This window comes from Strix aluco, chromosome 2 (assembly GCF_031877795.1).
Source record: "Strix aluco isolate bStrAlu1 chromosome 2, bStrAlu1.hap1, whole genome shotgun sequence".
Taxonomy (NCBI): domain Eukaryota; kingdom Metazoa; phylum Chordata; class Aves; order Strigiformes; family Strigidae; genus Strix; species Strix aluco.
In genome coordinates, this window is record NC_133932.1 from 136,789,393 (window position 1) to 136,813,695 (window position 24,303).

General features: G+C 40.9%; 1 protein-coding gene across 4 annotated transcripts in view; it reads left to right on the forward strand.

The window, feature by feature from the left end:
• Positions 1 to 22,926, forward strand: part of PGM2L1 (phosphoglucomutase 2 like 1) — a 44,178-nt gene extending 21,252 nt beyond the window's left edge. For 3 of the 4 annotated variants that reach the window (XM_074816580.1, XM_074816579.1, XM_074816581.1), the window contains 12 exons: positions 3,269 to 3,375; positions 5,586 to 5,670; positions 6,639 to 6,722; positions 8,283 to 8,476; positions 9,379 to 9,568; positions 9,803 to 9,897; positions 10,722 to 10,902; positions 12,634 to 12,727; positions 13,939 to 14,068; positions 15,411 to 15,600; positions 16,145 to 16,278; positions 18,506 to 22,926. In XM_074816580.1, the coding sequence (XP_074672681.1) occupies positions 3,269 to 3,375; positions 5,586 to 5,670; positions 6,639 to 6,722; positions 8,283 to 8,476; positions 9,379 to 9,568; positions 9,803 to 9,897; positions 10,722 to 10,902; positions 12,634 to 12,727; positions 13,939 to 14,068; positions 15,411 to 15,600; positions 16,145 to 16,278; positions 18,506 to 18,608 (1,587 nt within the window). In that variant the 3' untranslated portion in view covers positions 18,609 to 22,926. The remainder of the gene's footprint in view (positions 1 to 3,268; positions 3,376 to 5,585; positions 5,671 to 6,638; positions 6,723 to 8,282; positions 8,477 to 9,378; positions 9,569 to 9,802; positions 9,898 to 10,721; positions 10,903 to 12,633; positions 12,728 to 13,938; positions 14,069 to 15,410; positions 15,601 to 16,144; positions 16,279 to 18,505) is intronic. The other variant, XR_012622193.1, reaches the window with a different exon arrangement.
• The last annotated feature ends 1,377 nt before the right edge of the window (positions 22,927 to 24,303 follow it).

Consider the following 24,303-nt stretch of genomic DNA (forward strand, 5'->3'; position numbering starts at 1 on the left):
CTGACCTTCACAATGACAAAACCAGTCATCTTTGCATTATTGCTGTGAGTTTCCTGTTGCTATATAAGCAAAACTAAAGGTAATAGTTGAAGGGTTTCGACACTGGACTTCATAAAGCTGTTACTATCTCTCTTGATTTCATCAACCAAAAATCTTTCCATCCCATTTGTGATACCATCACTTTCCCCTCACTTCTCTCTTGATCATAAGGGACTGGACACACAAGAGGATTATTTAAAATGTAGCAATAGAAGCAGACTAGATCTGTCTGTGAATTTTATATAGAGCAATCACCTCCACTGTGCAGTGGTACAAATATTGGTAATACTTCTGTGCACCTAAAGAGAATTTGGTTTTAGATCCACTGAGGCAGCTGTACACTTGTATGTTGACACTTGCTAATAAGTTATTCGTTCTCATCAGGTATGTAATGGCAAGATGTTGACTTGGATATCTTCAATTTAGAAGCAGTAGCTACCCCAGGAGAAATCGGATGGGGACACTATCAAAACCTGAGTTTTGTGAAAAGGAAATAGGGATTCTTTAAATTGAGAAACTTAAAGAAAGGACTTATCTCAAGAGGTGTTAGAGTTACTAATGGCCCTCTGAGGAAGGATGAATGGCACCTGGAGAAAAATAACATGTGAACTTGAGTAGAGGGTTCAGATCATGGAGAGCCTTTGCATTTGCTTCCTCTCGCTGTCATTTTTTAATCTATTTTTATTTCCTGCAGCTTTAATAAAGGTATTTGGATAGTAAACAAGTCCAGTAGGACTAGACTAATTTCAGCTGTGGGATCTTTGGCTAAGCTTAAGGTATTTTATTCTTGTACTGCATATTGCCTTGTCTTAATTTTAAGCAAAACTTCTCCATGGCAGAAAGTAAAGACATTCCTTTTGTTATTCATGTGAAATCTTTGATCCCTGTCAAACAGCGAAGCAGGTTTAAGAGGATGTCCTAGAAAAAAAATCTCACTTCACCCTTGAGGAGAGTGTTACTTAGATTGTAGTGGCACCCAATAGCTGCCAAAAATTCTCAGGCAGAAATAGCTGGGATGAGGTGCGGGGAAGAAAGTACAGAAGATCAAATCTACTATAAAAATCAATCTAGGCCCTTACTTTGCAACAAAAATAAATCACTTCTGTGTTTGAGGAATGGAGAGAACAGAAAGCTGGGAGATGTATTAGAGCAAAAAGCCAACCCAGCTATGGTGGTTGTCGTTGGGAAGTAAGGGGTGAGGAAGAAATCTGATGTGCAGAATCCTGGAGATGCCTCCGTTGTGGGAGAGCTCCTGGGCAGTAGGTGCGAAATGGAAATTGTGTGTAATGCTTTTACATTTGTAAAGAATGTTTCGTTGTCTGTAATGTATTGACTTTCTTATGTGGACAGGAGTGTTAGTTGTTCTAGCTGAACTTACCTTGATTCATGCTGCTTCTGAAAAAGTTTATATGCCTGTGTTTTCTGCTTCTAATTAGTACCAGTTTGTCTAATAGGGTCCTGCAGTTTCTTGATATTTGAAGAACTAGTACAGCTAAAACTCTGCATTGTCCTCTGATCTCAAGTTACTGCTAGCTTAAATAAGGATCTGTTAAGAAATCTGTTGCTCATCTCTTTAAATGTTAGTCAATCTGTTCAAGTCAAACTTGAACAAGTTTTTCCCATTCCTCTGTCTCATATTGCTTTACAACTGTGAATGAAAATTCTTAAAGTTGTCAGGGCAGCGTGAACATGTTTGTATATCAACACGTTTCAGTTTGGTGTGAAGGTGATTTCAGCTGGTGATCATGCCATGGCTCAGCTTCCAGTTCTGTCAGGATTCAAAGATTTTTATTTATTTAAAGGTTTGTTTTTTTTTTTCCTCTCTCTCTGAATCTCTCTGTAGAAACACTACATCTGTGGCTGAAATGGTTCTCCAAAGAGATGCCAGTATCCACTTGTTTGTGTTTAAAGTACATTCTTTGGTGGAAAGGGAAATAACCATTAAAAAAATTGAGCTCAGCTGGATTTCATGGGTAGGAGTCAGGCTAGCTTTCCAGTTGAGAGATTGCTTATTGGTGATACTGAGTCAGATCCAGATAAGGACATTGCAGAGAATTGCACTTAATTCTGGAGGAAAAATCAGTTCAATTCTAGTGCAAAACACCCGCACCCCTTCTATCAAGAGGAGGCTTGTACCCTCGTAAGAGATAGCCTTTGTAAGATGAGCTTGGCTGTGGTAAGTTCGTGGTGCTGGGTTTGTGCTGGGGAAGGCTGCAGCCTCTGGAAACTTCCATTAGCAATAGTGCATCCATCTTTTTGTCTAAAACTGCTAATTCATCCTGGGCTGTTTCTGTGCTGGATCTCCAGCGAGATTCTAACTGGGAAGTGAATGGATGTGAGGGCCACAGGGAAGGTGAGGCTGGAACACCATGTAATGCACTATTTCAAGGAGCACCTATCTCCTCCTGGTTGGAAAAGAAGGGGTTACTGACTGAGGGGCAGTTTGTTTTTCTCCTGTGTACGTTTTGGTGCATATTTCTCCTCACCCCCAATGTGTTTTAAAAATTTCCTCTCTTTATCAGCTCCCCTTTCTTCTCCCTGCACGGGGGTCTTCTCTGATATCCTGCCACTGGAAATGTTCTGCCTCGATGTATAGAAGACTGTACTTGTATCTGTGCCGTTGTATCTGCATAGTATATAAATAGAGGACTTTAATCTGTCCACCTGGAGCAGGTCACTAGTAATAAACTTTCATTTGGAGAAGTGGGTAAGGATGAAGCATCCTTTTAGTGCAGATTTAGAACTCACCCTTTGGAAGCAGTGCTGAAAAGGTGTCTGACTGGTGCTGTGAACACAAGGATAAAGACTAGCACTGACTGGCACTAGCCTTATATTGCCTCAGTGGATGGACTTTCAAAAATAATTGATTTCTCTAAACTGGGTCTTGAAGAAGATGGTTTGAATACGTAACAGCACAGTACAGATTGAAAAAAAGTGTTTGCTGCTTGAGGATTTTGCTGGCTTGAGCTTTCTGCTTCTGCTGTTTGGTCACTTATTGTCGTACCGGTTTTATTTCCTGTAACTGTTTCTCTGCTTGCTTTCTTTTTGTGAACACTTCGGGGAAAAAGTATGCTACTTCTGTGAATATCATTATTGACATTTTTGCTGAGCTATAATTTGCCTACTGCTGTTATAAATCCTATGTAAAAGATAATTTTTAACGTTTGTGTGTGCTTCACTAGAGCTAATTCTTCCCTACTTTTTTTTTTTCCTCTTTTTTTCTTTCCAGGGGATCTACAAGTATCTTGAGAGGTGTTTTTCAGACTTTAAGCAGAGAGGCTTTGTTGTTGGATATGACACACGAGGTCAGGTGACCAGCAACTGCAGCAGTAAGAAGTATGAGTATTGATTACATTTGCAAGACTAGAAATTAAATTGTGGCTTTAAATGCATTCCATTCTATCAGAATATTTTTGTCATGAACTGCGCACACTCTTTCCCCTCCCTTAGTCTATTTAAATACTGAAGAGAGGCACGGACTAAAGCCTCTATAATACCACTTGCCAACAAATGTGGAATGTAAGGCTAGTCACTTCACCAAAGAATTTACAGTCTAAATGCACAAGAACATTAGGCAGTCATTAAGAAGTTGATATGCCTGGAGAGAAATTTGAATGTGAAGGTAAATTCAGAATACTAACATCTAGCTTGAAATCACTAAGTATTAATGTACTATTGTTAACACTGTTGTTCTTTTGTATTACGCATCCAATTTAAGCTTGCTTGGGGGAGAAGAATTCTACCTGCAGCCTACTGTAACCCAGTATTTTGGTACCCTTATGCTAGTCTGCGAGCTTGGTGTATTTCCACATTGGGAATATTTTACCTGGAATGCTTAAAATGTAAACTTCCAGAGTTGCCAAATTGTGCTCTTTGCAAGAAAAGGGGAGAGAGGATCTGTGAAAGAACTGCTTCCTGAATTCTGTAAGGAATCCTAATCCCTTGTCATTCGGAGAGCAAAACATATGTTGTAATGGGATGCTTTACAAAAAAGCCAACCCAGTAGCTAATTACTATTTAGTTTGAGTAGTTACTTATTGTAGCTAATGTAGTTATTGTAGTTAATTGTTGTAACTAATGTAGTTATTTTTAATTTCATTTTTGTCAACATTTCATATTCTAGGGATGTAAAAGCTCTTGGTATAATAGAGCACATAATCTGGTGACTAAGAATTTCTCCATTTCCCTGCATTCTCCCTCTGCACACCTTCCAGGAGTCTGGTCTTCAGATACACGTGGCACATTATCCACCAGGCTTTGGCATAAGGGTTTTAAACTCCTCTATTATGCTGTGTTTGCAAGGCTATTACCCAACTTGTCTGCGTTACGCACAGCTTAAAAATGTGGAAGTGTACAAAAAACATTCCTTTTCAGCCACACAAAGCTTGGAATTCAGACTCGGTGACAGCGCAGCGTTTCACCTGTCAAAGGAGCAAAGCAGTTCTCAACTACATGTTTCTTTTGTCCCCTTGGGATGACACACAGTTATAGTAGTGCTAAAATCAAATTGAACCACCCCAAAATTGGATCAGTGTGCTTATCCAGCACTATGTGAGCAGGAGTTTCTTTGCATCAGTTCCAGTGCCGAGGGAGATGACAGACCATCTGGCTGTATCCTGTAATTAAGTTGACATAAATCATTGTGATACACAAGCAAAATTTCAGAAGCTTCAGCTACCAGCTGAGCTCTTAAACTCTCTTTAAGTGGTTTCAGGTTATGTTTGATAGGTGCTGTGGTGAAATTCTGAGTAACTGAAACTTAGACTACAGTATACTTGTGATGGGAGATAAGGAAGCAAGTATTCATGCTTGTCTGTAAAAATGAGTGAACAAAGCAAACTTACGCTATTTAATCTCTCATCTGTTTTGACTCTGAGACTTCCCATTAACTGCCAAGCTGTGTGTACCTGACTTGAAAAGAACAGTTTCATATCAAAGAGTTACCTGAAAGAGAATGACTTTCCCTGCTGCTTGAAAGGAAAAGTTTATTATAAAGGCAAGGTTTAAAAACACAGGTGCTGTTACTGTTTTTAAACTTTCTGGAATAAGAGTGTGCTGGTTTGCAGAAGTGTATTTTAGGAATAGATCTGCTTCATGGATATTGTCTGAAGCTGCTGAACGAGGCTGGCAAACAAGCTTTGCGGTGTGGGATACTGAACCTTTTTCCAACCCTGCTGTTGCAGACATCTGGCACTTTAAACTTTCTGGGAGATTGGTTCTGTCCTTGAACGAAGGACAAGTGTCACACCAGTAGGTTCTGTATCTTTGTTTTTGATATCGCTGGTTTATTTATGTGGTTGACTGAAGGGCCTTGTGCTCTTCAAGCAATGAAAAAAAAAAAAAAAAAGGCGCTGACTCGGATTCTGCAGCCTGAAAACTGTATTACATCGATTTTACAAACTGTAGGATACTGCTCTTGGTGTAAGCCAAAAAACAATAGAGGGATTTAAGGAACAAGCAAAGTGAAGGTTATGGTAACACCATACAGCTGTTGGATTGTTGTGGGGAGTTGGGTTGACTGACTCTTTTCTTTTTCATGTTGGTAGACTTGCAAAGCTCACTGCAGCAGTCCTGCTGGCTAAAGATGTACCTGTATACTTCTTTTCCACGTATGTCCCTACGCCTTTTGTGGTGAGTCATCTTCTTTTTGTATCGTTGAACCAGTTAAGGCAGTATTTAAAAGTTTACTAAAAACGTGAACTAGCAATTTTCTTCTCAAGTTCCGTTATTTAAACAGAAAAATAGAGGTTGCTTGGTACGCTTGGCTCTTCAAGGAGGCTGTAACAAGAATGTTGCTGAATTCTCCTGTTACAGATAGTCAATAGGATCACACTTCACCTTAGGCTGCTATGTGAGGGCAGCAGTTATCGCAGTCCAGGGTTTGTCTGTTAGTTACAGGTGAAGCATTCCGCTATTTTTTTTATTCGGTGTGTAACCACCTGGGTGTTATAAAGGTCAAAGATGATATTTACATGTGAATATATACACATATATAGGGACTGTATGTTTTTGGACATGACTTGCACTGCTTAGAGTGGAAGAAATGAAGGATTGCCTCTACTTCTGATACCTCAAAAATAAGAGCTTTCTGTTCTAGTCACAGAAGCTTTTTCTTGCAGGGTTTTAAATCCTTGTTTTCTATTCTGCAAGCTTCTCTAGTGTGCTGTGTATGCTGTGGGTCTTGTTTTGAGGGGAGGGCTGAAAGGATCAGATGTTCTTTAGCTGGAAGTACCTGTGACTTGTCTTTCAACGAGCCTTTTGGTGAATTCCTTCATTCTGTTCCAAACTGTTTTCTCTTTCTCAAATACTAGTGCAATCTGAGTGTAGACTTTCTTTAGTTGGCCAGTTAACCATTGTGTTTATGTAATTGGTAAATAGAATAATGTTCCTATGCAAGAGAATACAAGTTTTCTCTCTATTACTAGCTACAGGAAACAGAATGATGAGCATTCATGTATACAATTTCAAATAAACTGGTGAAACATTAAGAGCCGCTTCTCCCGTAGCATCCTATTGCATAACTGTCCTAATAATATAATGTTATTTGTGCCAGCAGCAGAACTCCTGAGTAAATTGACATTTCTGGGTTTCCTTTGTAGCCCTATGCTGTTCAGCAGCTCAAAGCTGTGGCTGGTGTGATGATCACAGCATCCCACAACCGGAAGGAGGACAATGGGTACAAGGTAGGGCTTGAACTTGAAGTTCGTAGCATGTCACAGCCAGCTCCTTTCCAGTATTACCTACGTGCCTTTGGCAGCTTCTGGAGCACGGGTGTGCGTACATTAGAAAGAGAAATTACTTCAAGTAATTAATCCTTCTATAACTTGAATTACACACGCTTTCTTCTGCGACTGGAATTTAAGACCACACTGTGTATCTTGAGCACGTCTGTTGTGACATTCCAGAGTCTAATCAGCAGCTGAAGAAATGTTTAAGCAATTTATTATGTGTTCCTGTCTTAGACTTAAAAATGGGTTTAAAACTAGAGTTAGGACTTAGGTGAATTAGTCCAAACAGTAGGTAACTGTGCTGAAGATGGTGACGGTTTAAGAGTTGAATAATAAAACTTTGTAGTAGTGTGCTGCTCCCTATAAGGTTGTTTTTCTGGTCTTTGAAAGAGAGATGGGTGGCTTCATTTTGAAAGCTTGGAATAGTATAACCATCCAAAATAGCAAGTGCTGCTTATGCAGTATTGTAACACAGTATTTTCTTTCTAAACTTTATAAGAATCTGAACTAAACTCTTAACTTCAACTAAGCTTAATGTTCTAGAAGCTTAGTAACCAGTCTTACTCTGCACAGGGATAATTCTTGGAGGTGATTGTGCTGCACTTGTCCTCTGTGGAACAAGTTGTAAAGTACTTCACCAGCGTTTACTTTTGTGTAACTATAGCAATGAGTAAGAAAATAAGCAACATCAGTTTTCCAGGTGCTTCATTTATCAGGAAGCTATTAGTTTGTGTCTTCTGATATGAAACATTTTACTCGTGTCAGGATATTTTTTTTTCTAGTCTTTCACAAGAATCGTTTTATCTTTCACTGTTTCCCATGTGAATTCAGCAGCTCCTGAAGGTTTTGGACAATTTTGAACTAATTTGACAAACCCATAGTTTTGCAGATACTGAGTACTTACAGGTTTCATGAAAGCCAGCGGACAAGAAAAGAGAGACAAATTGGTCTGAGCAGAAGAGCTGCACTGTGAATTCAACCATGCTATTGGAAACAAACTGTGGGAAAACTGGCATCTAAATAATTCTCTAACAAAGACTTTTTATAGTTCAGGGTTTGATAGTGTTTCCAGCTGAAAGATCACAGTTGTTCAGTTATGGAAAAACATGTACCTTGGCACACTGCTTATCTGTTTTGCTTTGATTTCAAAAACAAGTTGTGCTTCTTTCTCAAAAGGAATGCCAGGTTATGTAGAAGGTAATGTTTTTCTTCTGTTACAGTTTGCACAACACTCTCAAATGTAAGTGCCCAGTTTCGGTTTCTCCTGAAATCCTGATGATTTCAGTCATAACAGCTGAATACGAGCTTTTTTTGAAAATAGGTCGTGTTGCTGAGTAGCTATCATCACATAAACTGTGATTCCAAATGACCTTTGAGGAAAGCCAGTCTGATGCAAGCCTTTTCTGTATGGCTTCAGGAAGTGGGAAATATGCAGAATCCTATAGCTAAAAGAATTTATCAAGTTAATAATCTTTGTAAATAAACTGTGTCTTGTTTTCCTTAAACTTATACCAGGTTTATTGGGAAAATGGAGCACAGATCACCTCTCCTCATGATAAGGAAATTATAAAATGTATAGAAGAGTGCGTTGAACCATGGAATGGCTCTTGGAATGAGAATCTAGTAGACACCAGTCCCCTTAGACAGGATCCTCTGAAGAAAATTTGTGACTGTTACATGGAGGATCTGAAAAGGATCTGTTATCATAGGTATTATATAACGAAATGTACTTAAATTATGTTTTTAAATAAGCTCTGGGTTACATGTGGAAAACTAACTGCTGACAGATAGACTTCAATAGTAAAGCTTTTGATTTGGGTATAGGGATTGGGCAGTCTTCCAAAACTTTAATAGTTTTGGACCTGCCTGTAGGGATTTTTATCATCACAAATCAGCAACTCGATTTCTGTCCTTACGGTTCACAGAAGCCAAGTGCTCCACTCTGCCACAAACATCACTTTCTGCTTGAGGCCATTGCTCTGTGCTCTTCATGGTGGAAATAATTTTTGGTCATCTCCCCATTCTGTCTCACCCTGTCCCTGCTCTGATGTGGCATTAAATTAGATGGTCACCATCGTTAGGACTAAACCATACTTGATTTGGACACTAGGCTACAGTAAAGAACCCTGATGTGAACCATTTTATGCAAATAAATACGTTCAAAGAGTTCTGAATAAAATGCAGCAATTCAGAGTAAAGGTGAGGTGTACATGCATGAAACAGAGGTGAGAAGATTAAGTTAAAGGTTAGGTGGGGCAGAAGACAAGATTAAAAGGAGGAGGATGTATAACGTAGGTAGAGTAGAGCCAGAGTAAGATCTTCAGGGTGGTGGAAGAGCTTGAGTTTGATGCAGAAATTAACAGTTCATTCTTGGGAGAATTTCAGCCAATTCAGCGGAAAGTAAACATCTCATTTTCCAGGAGAAGAAGCTTTAAACCAGCAGTTTCTAGTGAAAGTCCAAATGAGCACTTTTCACTCATTCCTACTTTGAAATTAATGCAGAAATCAGCAGAATAGTACGAAGTGTAATTGCATTTTCTTTTGCTTTCCCACATGAAAGTACTCTTGTTAAATAACTAAAATCTTACTGAAATTCTTTTTTCCTTCTCAGGGAGCTAAACATGCAAACAAATTTGAAGTTTGTTCATACCTCTTTCCATGGAGTTGGACATGACTACGTGCAGTTGGCTTTCAAAGCATTTGGCTTTCAGCCCCCCATTCCAGTACCTGAACAAAAAGATCCAGATCCAGACTTTTCTACTGTCAGATGCCCGAATCCTGAAGAAGGAGAATCTGTGCTGGTATTTTTGTTTCTACTTCATCAGATTTCTCTGTTTGGATATGATACTTTGTTGAAAAAAAAGAAATGAGAAAAAAATGAGAACAGGGAGTACCTGGCTTTCAGCTATGTTAATACAGTGGGCAATCTATATGAGATTTTCTTTCACTCCATGTTATATGTAAGTAGGAAGACTGTGGGTTTATTTGCTCTTGTGATTTTATTTTTTTTCTCTCCCTCCCTCTTCTCCCACCAGGAGTTGTCACTGAGGCTTGCAGAGAAAGAAAATGCTAGAGTAGTAGTGGCCACTGATCCAGATGCAGACAGACTAGCAGTGGCAGAACAGCAGAAGTAAGTGATGGGTCCTCAAATTTTACCTCTTTCTGAAGAAGAGATAGTGAAAATTGCAGAATGTCCCCAAATGTTAGACAGGCACACACCTTCAACCCACTCTTTCCTGTTGTGACTTAGCTATTCAGGTATTTTTCTTCCCAGTTTCATCTTTTGGTATAGCTCCACTTGAAATAACGTATTTTCAATAAAATCAGTTAACTCAGAAAAGATTAAATATTTACCAGTGTTACAGTAAATGGCCAAATAAAACTTAACTGAAAAGTTGCGTGGTTGCTAAAGACAGTAAAATCTTCTTGTTAATGTTTTTTTCTTTTTTATCAGGCAAACAAATTCTGCCTTGGGACAGTTAGCTGTTGTGGGCTTTTTTGGGTGTGTTTTGTTTTTTTGGTTGTGTGGTTTGTTTTTTTTTCCCCTGGCTTCTTCATATTGAATAGAAATTATCTTTCTTCCACTAACAGGCCAAAATTCTGATCATTGTGTAAGTAAGTGTCTGTAATATGCGATTGCGCAGGCATTGCCTGACTGCAATGTATAGACTGCTGTACTTCTGTCTGATAAATTAAAAAGACCTGAACTGTTTTAAAGCTGACAGTAAGGATACTTAATTGGTATCTTTGCTTGCTAACAGAATGCACTGGGCTTGTAAATCACTGAGACGTGATAAATGTGGAGTCCTGTTGGTATGGTGGCTTTGTATAGAGCAGCTTGTCAGTAGTGTGCTCGGATTCCTGTTGTTCCAGTGACTGCAGAAAGCATTTCCCCATGAGTGGATGCTCCTGGGAAACCTGAAAGAGCTCTTACATTTTCTATCCTGTCTGCAGCGGCTGCTGGAAGGTGTTCACTGGCAACGAGCTAGCAGCTTTGTTTGGGTGGTGGATGTTTTCTTGCTGGAAGGAAAACTGCTCCGAAGATGCTGATGTGAAGAATGTTTACATGTTAGCGACCACAGTCTCCTCGAAAATTTTGAGGGCAATTGCACTTAAAGAGGGATTTCACTTTGAAGTAAGTGTGGGTTTTGTGATATTCCACCTCCCGAAACATTGGACACTTTTAGGATTCAGCTGGACAGGGCGCTGGGCCGTCTTGTCTAGACTGTACTTTTTTGCCATGAAAGGTTGGACCAGATGATCCTTGAGGTCCCCTCCAACCTGGTATTCTATGATTCTGTGTCTTCTTGGCAATCAGATTTTACTCTGCCGTGTTCATCTAGACCCTCTGCTTACAACTTTACAAAATGAAAAATAAACAGATGACTTTCAGTCTTCTGGCTGGGAGTTTCTCTGTGTTCCAACTTGCAGAGAATGCTGTTTTACCCGGGCAAGCCTGCTTTCAGCCTCTGCAGTGTTTCTCAACGCACGTTACAGTGAATGCAGACTGTGAGATCAACTTACGCAAAGCTGCAAAGAGACCGTAACACGTGACACAAATTAAAGCCTGAATTACATATAATCGAAATGCTGATGTCTTGGTTATTTTCCTAGAGATAAATTCTTGGGTGATAGAATCAAGGTGTGTGCAATGGTGTGTTTACTACAAAAATGGAGTGCTTTTTGATGGATTTATAACAAACACAGGTTACACAATGTTCCTTCAGGTGCCCAGAGCACCAGTAGGTTTTAAATTTGATTTTACTTCAAATTGTGACAGACACAGGAACCCTTCTGTTCAGATCTTTAATGTAATTTCATTAAGGACTTGCTAAAAAAGAAAATGGGGGGTGCCCCTGCAGACTGACAGCTATTGTTTAGTTCCTGCATTCAAATTAAGTACTTGCTCAGATTTCTGAGACTGTTGAATGTTAGAGCACTTGCATCTGTTATGGCTAAAGCTTAGCACAAACATACAAAGATCCAGGTCTTGTTTAATACTTGTCTTAGTTAAATCCATGTGCAATCTGACAAAAAATTTTGCCAAACGCTGAGGAATTAAAAACTGAAACTGAAAGCAACTCTGAAAACCATTTTGATATTCCTAATCGGGTTGAATATCACTGCCTTCTAGTGAGTTTCATTTTTCTCACTAACTACTTTTTCTTTTTCTTGGAAGGGACACATTTGACTGGAAAAGAAGCAGGAATTTACAGAACCCCTTGGTCTCCTCTAAAAGCTTCCCCTCTTCATACCTTCTTTCTCTCCAAGAAGGACAGTTTCTAAGTTTTTGATTGCTTTTGCATGATTTGAAGAGCATAAGCAGTGCTCTTCCCTCCCATCACACAAAATTGCTCTTTATGTTTCAGTAACTTTTCCTTTTGAATAACTTTGTACCATTGTCTCATAAGCACCACGGAAGATCTTACCTGGTCTCGGAGAGAACCACAGTCTCTCAAACACGCTTACTCCTTGATTTGATATTTGTGTCCTAGTTGAGTATTCACTAGTAAAAAGCTTTCCAGCGACTCTTTGCCTTAGATTTGTAATCTAAACTGAAGGTATGACTTGTCTAATGTTTGTCTTTACTGTCCCTATTCTGTTTGTCAATTAATTAGATTTAAGTTCAGGGAAATGATTTTGAGAAAACAGAAAAATGTCCTTGAGCTTTAGTGTTTTGACTCTGCAGCAGTCTTTCCCACTGATGCTAAAATTCAGGATAATATTTTTCTTTTTTTTTCTTTCTTTCTTTTTGAGTCTGAAGCATCCCGGAAATGAAGGGAATAGTGGCTACACTTTCTCCTTTGACTTGAAACTAAATAGAAAATGTATACTTAATGCACTCTTTTTTTTTTTATTGTTTCAGGAAACACTCCCTGGTTTTAAGTGGATTGGAAGCAGAGTAAAAGATCTCCTAGATAATGGAAAAGAAGTTCTCTTTGCATTTGAAGAGTCTATTGGTATGTATGTTAATATCACTTTTAAAATGTTGAGAACTGGGAGGAGGGAAGGGAATGCAACTAAAAAGGAATGGTCTTAGTTATGAAACGAAACACAAAATAATTTATTTTTGTTTCTGTGGTTACTACTATTGGAATTCTGCTCTCATCAAATCAATTTGCCAACTATCATAATAAATGATATATGAATCTCTGATTCTGGTATTGTGCTTGTGCAGTTTCCCGATACAAACCTGTTCTGATACAGGTTGAAAGCCCTCAGATGCCAGAGCCAAACTGCTGTTGCTCTGTGGCCTCTTAGCTGAGATTAAGCGTAGGATCTGTTCTTAATCAGTTTAGTATCTTCCAGGTCCTCTCTGCGAGGACCTGCTGTAATGGCTCTGTGGAACTGGGAGGTGGCTGGCTTTGGCCACGCCATCCATCTCAGCAGTACTGCAGTTCCTCCAGGAGCTGCACGCTGTCCCCTCATGCTTCAGAACAATACGTGAAGAAGCCAGAGATGTGCAGGAATAACATTAAATATCTATGGAAGCGTGTGAATATTCCTGCTGACCTTGCCTTGAGCGCTCTACTTATCTTGGTAATCTTGCTGCCACCGCTTATCTGCAGAGAACTGTGTAGTGAGCGTTTTGGCTACAGGAATTCTCCACTTCTTCAGATAAACGGCAGCTTTCTGGGACAGCATATTCACACGTAGTATGGCATTTGAAAAAAGAAGCACCCGCTGAAGAGGGTGTGTGTCCATGCTGGTTTTATTCACAAAATTAAAGAAGTTTTTAACCATAAGGAGTTAGGATCTTGCTCACGCATCCCTTCAGAAAGACGGCGTCTTGGCAGTACTGGGGAGCACTGGTTTATGGGTTACCAAGGCTGTATCTGTAGGGGCTCCTTTGATTCAAATTACGGGCAAGACTCTTTGCAGTATCGGTGTGCTTGCACAAAAACAAATTCTTGTTTAGTGCTGTACTGAGAGATCTCCTCAGAGAGCAGATGTTATCGATCTGGAATTAATTGATTATACCACTTATCTTTCCAGCTCTATAACTATAATTAGATTTCTTAGAAAAGGAGAATGCATATGCAGTAATAAAAACAACTTACATGTATTGGCCAATTTTCTTTTACAGGAAAAAGGTTAAACCTTCAATCAAGTAAATCAATGTAATAGCGTGCCAGGTTATTTTTTCCACAATCAAATTTTTTATTTCTAGGCTTCATGTGTGGCACATCAGTGTTGGATAAAGATGGTGTAAGTGCAGCTGTGGTCATAGCTGAAATGGCAACCTACCTGGAGGGCAAGAACCTAACACTGGCACAGAAACTCATTGAGATATATGAAACGTAAGTTGTGTTTTTCATTAGTATGTTCTAGTGAACTATTTTGGAGCTGGGCATAATCTCGTAAATATTTTTAATGCGTCCCTCAGATGTCTTGTCATTGTAAATCGTTTTTTTTTCTGATGTACTGCAGTCGTCAGTGTTACAGCTGCCACTTAAATGTTGTATCTCCCAAAGGACTAAAGAGGCCCTTTCTAACATTTTTCTGCAATAAATTGTGAAAGAGTAGAATTTTGCATAGGGATCCACCAGGGCAAGCTTTTCTCTCTCGTTTGATTCATGCTATGTTACTTCTCTTATTTCTGATTGCTAGTTTTAGTTGTGGTCTGTGTGCTTCTCTTTAAACACTAACTAGTTTCACTTAAACATGCTCTGGGGATTGTTAGAAGGTCCAGTGCTGTTCTTGCAGGGATTTGTAATAGAACAGAGGTTAAAGGAATGGCCTGTGTTCAGTAGCTACGGGCACAATTCACAGCAGTAAAATAAGGAACATGTTTAATGTCAGAATTAAGTCGCATACTGTGATAAGCCCAGTTCATCAGCAGAAGTTCCTGTGCTTTAGCAGAACTGTCAGCGCAGTTACAGCAAATCATAGATGCCATTCCTTTTCCTGCCAGCCCAGCAGAAAGACAGACTGTGTGGCCCTCAGAAACTTGGAATGAGGGAGCACAAACGATGGTCAGCGTTTATCTCTTTATGGCACTCGGGAGTTTGTTCTATCATATGCAAACTGTAGCAAAAAACAATCCTGCACAGCTGGATTGAAAAGCTGTCAGAGTGATAACAATTCATCTTTCAGTCACAATTTTTTAAGCTGCAGAGAAGGGTCTCTGGAGAATGAGGAGTGGGTGGAATATAGTGAAGAACAACTTAAATTTCAACGTGTGCACATGGTCGCTGCACCTCGTGAGTGCTCGCATTAGGTCTGACTGGGGATAGCAGTTTTAACTTGGGCGAAATAATCGGTCACCTGCTTCAGAGGCTGTTGAAATAATCTGTTGTTGTGGCTGCTCGCATGGCTACGGCAGACAATTTTTGATGGTGTGGGAATGATACCGCATATTAATTTCCTGGGGGCTACTAAGGCTGCACTTAGCCAAATGGCTGGCTTTTATTTCTTTGGAACTGAAACCTGGGCTTGAATTTAAAAATAGCTTAAGATAATCTGAGTAATGCGGTGAAATCTGCTTCAGAGTCCAGACATTTACCTATAAATACTGTTTCCACAGCTGTGAGAACTGCATTCTCTTCCTGTTATTGCTTTTCTAAACAGGGGCTTTCTTTAGATACCAGATGTGCAGATAACTTCTGAATCTTGTCACTGAAAATGTTGATCTGCTTGTAGGTATGGATATCACATATCAAAGACTTCCTATTTCTTGTGCTACGATCCTCCTACTATCAAAAGGATATTTGAGAAACTTCGGAACTTCGATGCCCCTCAGTCTTATCCAAAATTTTGTGGTATTTACAATATATTACATGTACGAGATATTACCACTGGCTATGATAGTAGCCAGCCGAATAAGAAATCGGTGAGTCACAAAGGATTTTTGTGGGAGAGGTTCTGGTTTTGATGAGACTGAAAGTTAAACGCACCAAGAACTACGCAGAAAGACGTACTGTGTCAGCTAAGATGGCAGTATAATTACCATCATCTATTAAGACTGCTTAACAACATTTACTGGGGAGAAGACTGCTTAAATGTGAAATGGCTTGGCTATTGTGTTGACTGTTTTGATATAGCAATGAATGAACTTCATTAGTTCAAGTGAACTTGATGCTACTGCAACTCTGGAGCTGTCTAGAAAACTTCCAGGTGTTAAAATTCCAGTGGGAGTGGGAATTCCAGTCCCGTTATCCTGAAATATTGAGTCTGATCTAAGTGATAGGCCTGTCAGGCTGAAATAACTTGGTTTAGTCTGTTGCATTGGCTTGTGGATGTACACTGCAGGGGATACCAGCACGTTATTTAGCTTTGTATGTACTGAATGTTGTATTTAAAAAAGAATAAATGAAAAAAAATCCTCTTTTGGGTTAGTTGGGGCGCTCTGTAATAAAATGTTGTTGTTTATGTAGGTACTGCCAGTGAGTAAAAGCAGCCAGATGATCACTTTTACATTTCAAAATGGTTGTGTTGCCACCCTTCGGACAAGTGGAACAGAACCAAAGATCAAGTACTACGCGGAGATGTGTGCGCTGCCCGAGCAGAGGTCAGTAGCCGGCCCACAGGCACACGCTGTTGGTGTCGCACAGGTCAGTGTGCCTGGCAGGGGACCCTCTGCTGCTTCCTCGGAGACCTGAGCCTCTCTTAAACTGGCCAGAATGATGCACATCCTAGCTCATAAGGGATCCCCTCTGCAGTGGATAAGACAAAGAATTGAATTTTCAGCATCTGCTACAGTAGGAAATTTCTCTTATTAACCTAATTCCTCATTCACTTCGAATTAAAAAGTGATGGAGTTGTGCTGCTGCTGGCAAGTATGCTTAAACCCAGGTGGATTCTTGTTGCATTTGTGTTGCTCTGAGCTACTGAGCAGTAACTAGAGGTCTGTGCCCTTTTGACAGCCACCTGGATTGAGCTGCTTTCTGTTTAAAAGGGGGGAAATAAAAACAGGGTGTGTTTACACCATTGAAATAGGAGTGCGGACGAGGAGCCTAGGTTCTCAGTCTAGCCAATGGAGAGAAGCAGGCTCTTGAATGGGATTCGTGAGTAGCCCTCCTTTTAGACTTGTGTCCCAACATTTCTGTGGAGCAGAGAATTGAAAATAACATAAAGGGGCCTCTGATTCAGTATTTATTTCGACTTATTGGCAGGAATTCAGGGTGAGTGTATTTTTATCACTGAATGTTTTGGTCAGCTTTAGGCAGTCAGTGGATAGTGCCTTAGCTTGTAAAATGTGCATGTGAGGGGATACACAGATCCATGCCTAGACAGCTTTCCACAGGTTGCTGAAGTATTCTTTAAAACATGTCTTATTGCCACATGAAGTCTATTAACATAGGTACAGTCCATCTTTTGAACCATGTTTTTAAATTGTTCTGAATTGACCACGGAATAACAGGTCAGAAGTGTTAGGAGTTCTACATCCCAGTTTTCTGAATGGCAGCTCTTCCCAGAAGCTTGTATTTATTTGGTCAGAGAGAGCTTTCTGATTGTCTGGCGTGTGAATGCACTTCTTTGTTACGTGGGGACGGAAATTCTCACTTCAGTTAGAACATGCTTCCATAAACCTGGGAGTGGTCAAGGTACCATTTGCTGTAAATGCTGCAAAAAATGTAAGATATAATGAGGCAAAGAGCTGCACCAACAAGGAAGACATAAATGCTAGAAATATTGCCCTTAACCTAATCTTAACACAAGTGAAGGCCAGATGAGTAAGAGTAGTGGGGAGAGAAACACTACCTGAGGATGCTTTGTTGCATCATTTGGGCTTCTGCTGGTAAGTCAGAAAGATATCTTTAATTTTAGTAATACCTATGGTTAGTGACAGTTATTATCCAGAATATGAAATTGAAAAGCTTTCAAGCTTCCCTGGTTCAAGGTGTAAACGGTCTGTAGGAACCTCAAAAGGCTTTCCTCTCCGTAATAGCTTTGCAAATATTTCTCTGACTTGCTGTTTATTGATTATTCTTAAAAGCTGAACCTCAGGAAATTCAGTGTTGTTGTGGCATTTTGGGGTGTTTTCTTTAAAAGGAAGTGGTGACCTGAAGGGCAATGATACATTGCCAGTTCCACAAATGAGCAAAGCAAATGTAAATAAGCCTGTTTTGCCTATTCTCCATTAAAAACAGACTCAGTTCCTCTCCCTCCAGTGAGACCTCTGGGCTAGGAGAGGGATTATGCATTTCTTTTTTTTTTAAAGGAGTGTTGCAATGGATTAGTGTTTGTGCCTGTGGATGTTGTCTTTTTACTCAAACGAATGTCTGGGCATTTAAATAGGGAAAGGATCAGTGTATTACGGTGTCCTCTTGTGAGCTGTGACACTTTGCCTGATTACTCAATCCCCCAAATTGCCCTTGAGTCAAAATACAATCAGATACCCTACTTGGGCATCTGGACGCTGGGTAGAGAAGAATACAGGGTATCTAACTCTTCTGTTAGTAGCCCGTTCTTACTTTTTAATCCATTTACAGTCTGTGTCTGACCAGTCTTGCATTGGTTTTGCAGTCATTAGTTGTCGTGTCCCCTCTGCTAGCCTAGAGCCCTCTAGTGGTGATTATTTTTTTCTTAAATTAAATTAATTTAAATTAATACTGCAATAGTCCCTACCGAAAAGTACCTTGTTAAATCAAGCAGGTTGGAGTCTCTACACGTTGATGCTGGTAGGAGACATAACAGTTAGTCCATCACCATCAAATCTTGCCTTTTTTTTTTTTTTTAAAAAAAAAACGTTTAGTGTTTATCAAACCTCTGACATGGTATTGTTGTCTTTCTAGTGACAGAAGCATCCTGGAAGAAGAACTTCAGAAGCTTATTGAGGCTTTGATTGAGAATTTTCTTGAACCTGATAAGAATGGACTGATCTGGCGCTCAGCTTAGATCTCCTGTAACTGGTGTTCAGAGAAGTGACCGCCTGCACTGCATCATGTGAAACAAAGGAACCAAGAACAGAACTCCGTTTCATACGTGTGCGTGTGTGTATGTGTGTTAAACAGCTACATTTTTATTCTGTAAAGAAGCAGTATTCTTTTGTCAGGCTTTTCACCAAAGTCTGGGCTAGAAAATTGGGATAAGGAGAGGAAGTGAGAGGAAAGGATGGAATTTATTACTCTAATTTTCTGTCCTTTTGACCAAATTCACCTGCACCAATGCAAATGAACAGCCCATGCAGGTTTAAGGCAGCGGATCTTAGCCACTAGATCTGGTCTTAAACTAATTTCAGGTACCCAATACCTGGGTTTTAAACTCGGGTAGTCTCAGTGTTTGAAGGAAGTGATCACTCCAAACTGACAAAAAAGCCTGCTTCTTCCTAGCTGCTGTGCGTGGGTGTAGGTATCATTGTTACAGGTCTTAATTTCCAAAAACGTTGAAGTAGAGTTCAGTGCTTAGCACTTCTTGTTTAGGCAAGTTGTTCAATATGACATTTTTCAGCTACTTAAGTATCCTTCCGTTGTTAAAGGTGCTCTTGGTGCATTGTATTTCCTGTGTGTATCTTAAAATATTTACTTGATAGTGAATCAATAGTGGCAACACATGCAGCCTGGGTTTTGAATTATGTAGTGCCTTTCTGAGGCTTCCAGAGGAGTACAAATTTGTTCATTCCTTGGCTAAATTGCCTATTCAGACTGCCATAAGCTTTGTAACCATTTTTTGTCCCACATCTCTGAAGGGTCTTAAGCTTTTTTTTAAAAAATAAAGGTTTCAGAAATTTAGTAACTGTATGAAAATTCCAGTTAGTGACTTTTTTGGTTTTGAAAGTGGAGATGAGACACTGACACCATAGATCTTTTTTTTTGGTTACTAAATCATGATTATTTTTTTTGTTGTGTCTTGTAAACTAATTTCTGTTAGAATAACAGTTTACAAATACTATTATTCTTGAGCTCTTAGTGCAAATCTTTAGCAACTTCCCATTGTCTGTTTTCTACCTTTGCTTGAGTAGAAAGTGATACTGCTAATCGCTTTTTCCAGAAAAATAGGCTGATATGGAAATCCTCATGTAGATACCTAGGGTTTCAGAAAATAAAACCTGTGTCTTTTGGCACAGAAAAGCCGTGGAAGATACTTTAACTGAAACAGCACTTCAAGAAAAACTGTATATTGATTAACTGAGAATACTACTCGTTAATGTGTGCTGCTAAATCGCTAATATAAGCCCTCAGAATAAAGTCAGTGATGTTCTGGACATCTCCCCGCTATCACTTTACAATAATTAAAGAAAAGAAATAGGTAAAACTGAACACTTAACTGCTGTGTTGAAGGATACATGAGAAGAACCTAAGATGCCCTTAAGTTAAAGCCGTTGTTTTGCCACTATTGTTAAATGGCTGAATCTGTCCTCCATCCTATTATACCCTTACAGCTTGATGCCGTAGGATTGCGCAGAGTGTTTTTGTGTGTGTTGCATCTAGATGGCTTTACAGAGCACCAAGGTTTCTGTGTCTGTGCGGGTATTGGGTATTTCATGCTGACAGAAGCTTTGCACTATAACCGTGGATAAGTATTTTGCTGTATATGAATGTACATGTACTGCAGAAGGTCTGTGTTGCACAAATTCTTATTTGCCACTGATATTTATTTATTTTTTATTTTAAAAGAAAATATTTCCAAATTGTTCTGCAATTGAGTGAAATGTATCTAATGCCAAAATATTTTTTTTTTTTTTTCCTTGATTGTACATTTGACTGATGTGGAGGGGAAAATGGGTGAAAGCATTTACACTTAGAGCATACTCATGTTATTGTACAGCGCTGGGTAGGTCTCGGAAGGTGTAAAGGCATTTCTGACTGCTGCTTTGTCTTCAGTTTTCACAAAAAGGTGCAGATCTGGATCCCGACTGCGCTGGATTGGAAGGAGGTTTGTTCCACTGGCAGCAGATTAAAGCCTTAGGCGTTTTGGATTTTGTTTTTAACTAGCCTGCTAGTAGTACAGAAGAGAACAAGTGACTTGGAACATAATTTTGAACAAAGGTAAACACTGTAAAAAGCGTAGTGTGTGTGATGAGGCCAGCTGTGTGTATATTGTAGCAATTAGCATTAGGAGTTACGTCTCGTGAGTTATGTTTATGCTTCTACGAAGAGCAGGAATCTGCAATTTCCCAGAGAGATCTGCTTTATATCAGTAGGCAAGTGCTATAAATGCAGTATGGAGGAAAATCGTGATTATGTTTTCAAATCAGCATTCTTAGAAGTTGGTAACTGTTCATAGTCTAAATATCTTGAATAAAAAAACAAATACGGGGAGTTAAGATTCTTCTCGCTGATAGATTTGAGCAGTAAGTTATAGATGTAGTAGTGCTTTTGGAATGACAGCAACAGGCACAATGTGTTGAATGTATTTCAAGGGTATAATAACTATTGCTGTTTTTAAACTGCTGCTACCGTTGTTTTCCTACTGTATTTGAACTGTTTGATATATTTATACTGTTCCGTTTGTGGAACTCCTCCTTTATCTCCTCCCTCTGATCTTGCTTCCCTTACTTCTGTTACTGTGAAGGACTGTAATTCCCTTATTTCATCACCCTGTAACTGTGTTGTACATTGTGCTCGAGTTTGGGCTTGTGCACACCCCTCTTTCAGTTGTCAGCTGTTCTTTACTATTTTTCAGATAAGAACAAAGGCTTTTCAAACTTGAGTAAGAAGCAGATAATAGATCAAAGTACGCTGTGGATGTTGTTTACTAGGCGCTTCCCGTTAACATCTGCTTTGTCAAAGGTTGGTCTACAGCAAGACATTGGCTTAAACTGTAACCGTACAGCCTATGATTTGTATTAAGCATTTGATAAAATTAGGAGGGCTTGTTTTTGTCTTTTCCCTTTTTGATGTCACAGACTTAATCCCTGTCTTACTCAGATGTGTGATAAAGTTGTGTTTCCATGGGCCTAGGACAGGACCTTTATAAGTCCAGGAGACTTGCCAGGCAAGGTTGAGTGTCTATGATACAGAGCTTGTGGCCAAATTTTTTATTCTAGTTGTGATAACAGCATTCAGTCCGTGGTTTAAGTAGCCTCAAGTGCTATTCACATCTCTTCTGGCACCTCTAAAGGATGCGTCCTGCCACGGCGTGAGTGAATCTTAAACTCTTGCGTGGAAGAGAAGGAGGGAGCGTGTTTAACACAGGAGAGTTTGACTGGAAGCTTCAAGCACAGCTCTGGCTGTAGCCCAGAGTGGCGTAGCCCCTGCTTCGTGCTCGCCGTTGGTGCGGGGTCCTGCTCGGGCGGTGAGCCACTTCTGCTTCGCTTGCCCTGCCCTTCGCTCGCAGCCCCGGCACGAGGCAACTCCAAGGAGCCGGGTTTCCCTTGGGCTGGAGAACTGGGATCTCGCCTGAGTGGGTCTCCTAATTTTTCCTTAATTTAAATACCCAGCTCTTCCTTCTGAAGAGGGGAAAACCTTAACTGTGTCATCCACAGAGTAAACCAAGAATTAAAATTCTGTGTGTTTCTGTTTCAGACATTGAGGTGACTTACAACTTGCAGTACACACTGCCTGGGCTCCTTTACCTGCCTTGGGCAGCTCTTGACTGATCTCGAGCTCTTGCTGTAGCTTTGCTTGGAGGATACCCACATGTGGAGATTTCTGGTGTTATTCCCTGATTTAGCGATACTCCGGTAGCACTTTGTGTCCCTTCTCTGCCTGGCTCCTGAGGTATTAGGTATTTGAGCTCCTGTTTCATTAAAGGGAGCGTGTTTGTGTGAAACTATCAGAGCATTGAGGGTGAAGCCACCAGGTGGAATGATGGTTTTTGTCATTTGGGGCGGGGTGGAAGGGGTGATCTGCTTTAGAAAGCACTTGGATGTTCTCTTTTAATTTTAAAACATCACTTCATTCTGTCTTCCCCCACCCTGTTTTGCCTTTTCTCCCCAAGTAAGAGTTTTTTGCATGGTGACGCCTGGGTGGTTACAGTCCAGGGTGATACACAGGACATTTTCCATCCTCCCCTGCCCTCTGTGTGCTCAAGAGTAGCTTTGTACGAGGTGATTCGAGTATCTGAAGTTGCATCATTCTCCTTGTCTAGAATCCTGGGGAGTTCTGGATCTGTACTCTCGTTTACCTGGTATCTGTTCTTCTGTAAAACTAGGGCATATTACAAATACAGAGTGAGAATTTGCACTTTTCTGAAGAATTTCTGTGTGTATTGCTATGTGGATTTAGCTGAATGAAGTGTTATAAGTAATAAAATATTCTCTTCGTAGTAGCAACCCTTCATGTTCCTTTGGTGGTCTTTACTCAAACACTATTACCCCAAAACTGGAGCGGGCGGGTAGTTGTTCCTGACTTGGTGTAGGAGGAATATTGACCATGTGCTGCTCAGATAACCGAAGCCCTGGGAACAACAAGGATCCCTGAAGCAGCTGGTCAGAGCCTCGTCCTTCCCGTGACACTAAAGGACATCTCTGCTGTCAAACTGTGATGCTGTTTCCAAGGGACTTGGCCCTGAAGGTGTCCCAGGGCTGAGCACCAAGGACTGAGGGTGACCTGAAGTCACCACTGATGCCACCACGGAGCAGACGGGGAGGGAGTTGGATGTTGGGGGCCATGGGATGGGTGGGCACAAGCCAGAATGAGGAGAGGTGGGAGTTTGGGGGGTTAGGTTTTGCCCAAAAGAAAGGTTTCAGCTCCAGGAAAGTTGGTGAGGGAGGAGGGACCATCCTCTTGCTGGTCCCTCTCTGTTTGGAGCTGACCCTGTGCTGGGGCACTTACAGGGTTCTTATGCTCACTGATAAACTCTGAGACAAGAGTTGATTCACCCCAGCTTGGCTTTAATATTTTAAGTTGATTTAAGGTTGAGAGAAGATGGTTCCTGGGGCATGTCCAGGAGAGTTCTCGCATCTCTCCAGTGATGGCTGCAGGCTTCATCCCTTGGGGGTCTGTCTGAATCGTTTTTTCTCCTTGCCAAGGCTGAAGAACCCGCCCCCCCACCCCATCCAGGGCTGCTCTCCTCCTCCCGGCTCCCCAGAACTAGCTCTGAATTATCCCCCGTGCTGCGCTGAGAGCACAAGGGATGGTGCTTTCCAGGGAGAGGCTTAACCATCCCCCCTGCAACCTTGTTGTAAAATAAGAAAACAGCAGAAGGAGGTGGTGAGGGAGGGGTTTATTGGGGCTGGGGGGGAGGGGAGCAAGGGGATCCGGATGGCTCAGCAGTGGCTGAGCCTCGGCTCAGTCTGTAATTGCAGGAACCGGCGCTGGATGTCACCGTGAGCCCGTGCAGGGCGACCGAGCCCCGGTGGGGCTGCAGCTGGCCTGCTGGCCCCCTCTCAAAGTGTGGGGACAACCAAGGGACGGGCTGAGCACCCCCGGGCTTTGGAGCTGGGGTGCAGAGCAGCGGGGTGTCCTTCAGCGGGGAGGGGAGGACCTTGGGACCAGGTTCTGCTGCCTTTATTGCTGCTGAAGGGGAGATCTCCTCCAGGAACTGCCCGACACAGCCTCTTCCAGGGCAGGGGTGAGCAGTTTGGGGGACCAGAGCATCTCGTGGAGGCTCCGGGGTCCACCCGTGCTGCTGGCCGAGCATTGGGACGCAGGGATATCATCCTGGGAGCGGCCACGGCGAGTCCTGGCACACAGCGGTGCCTGGCTTC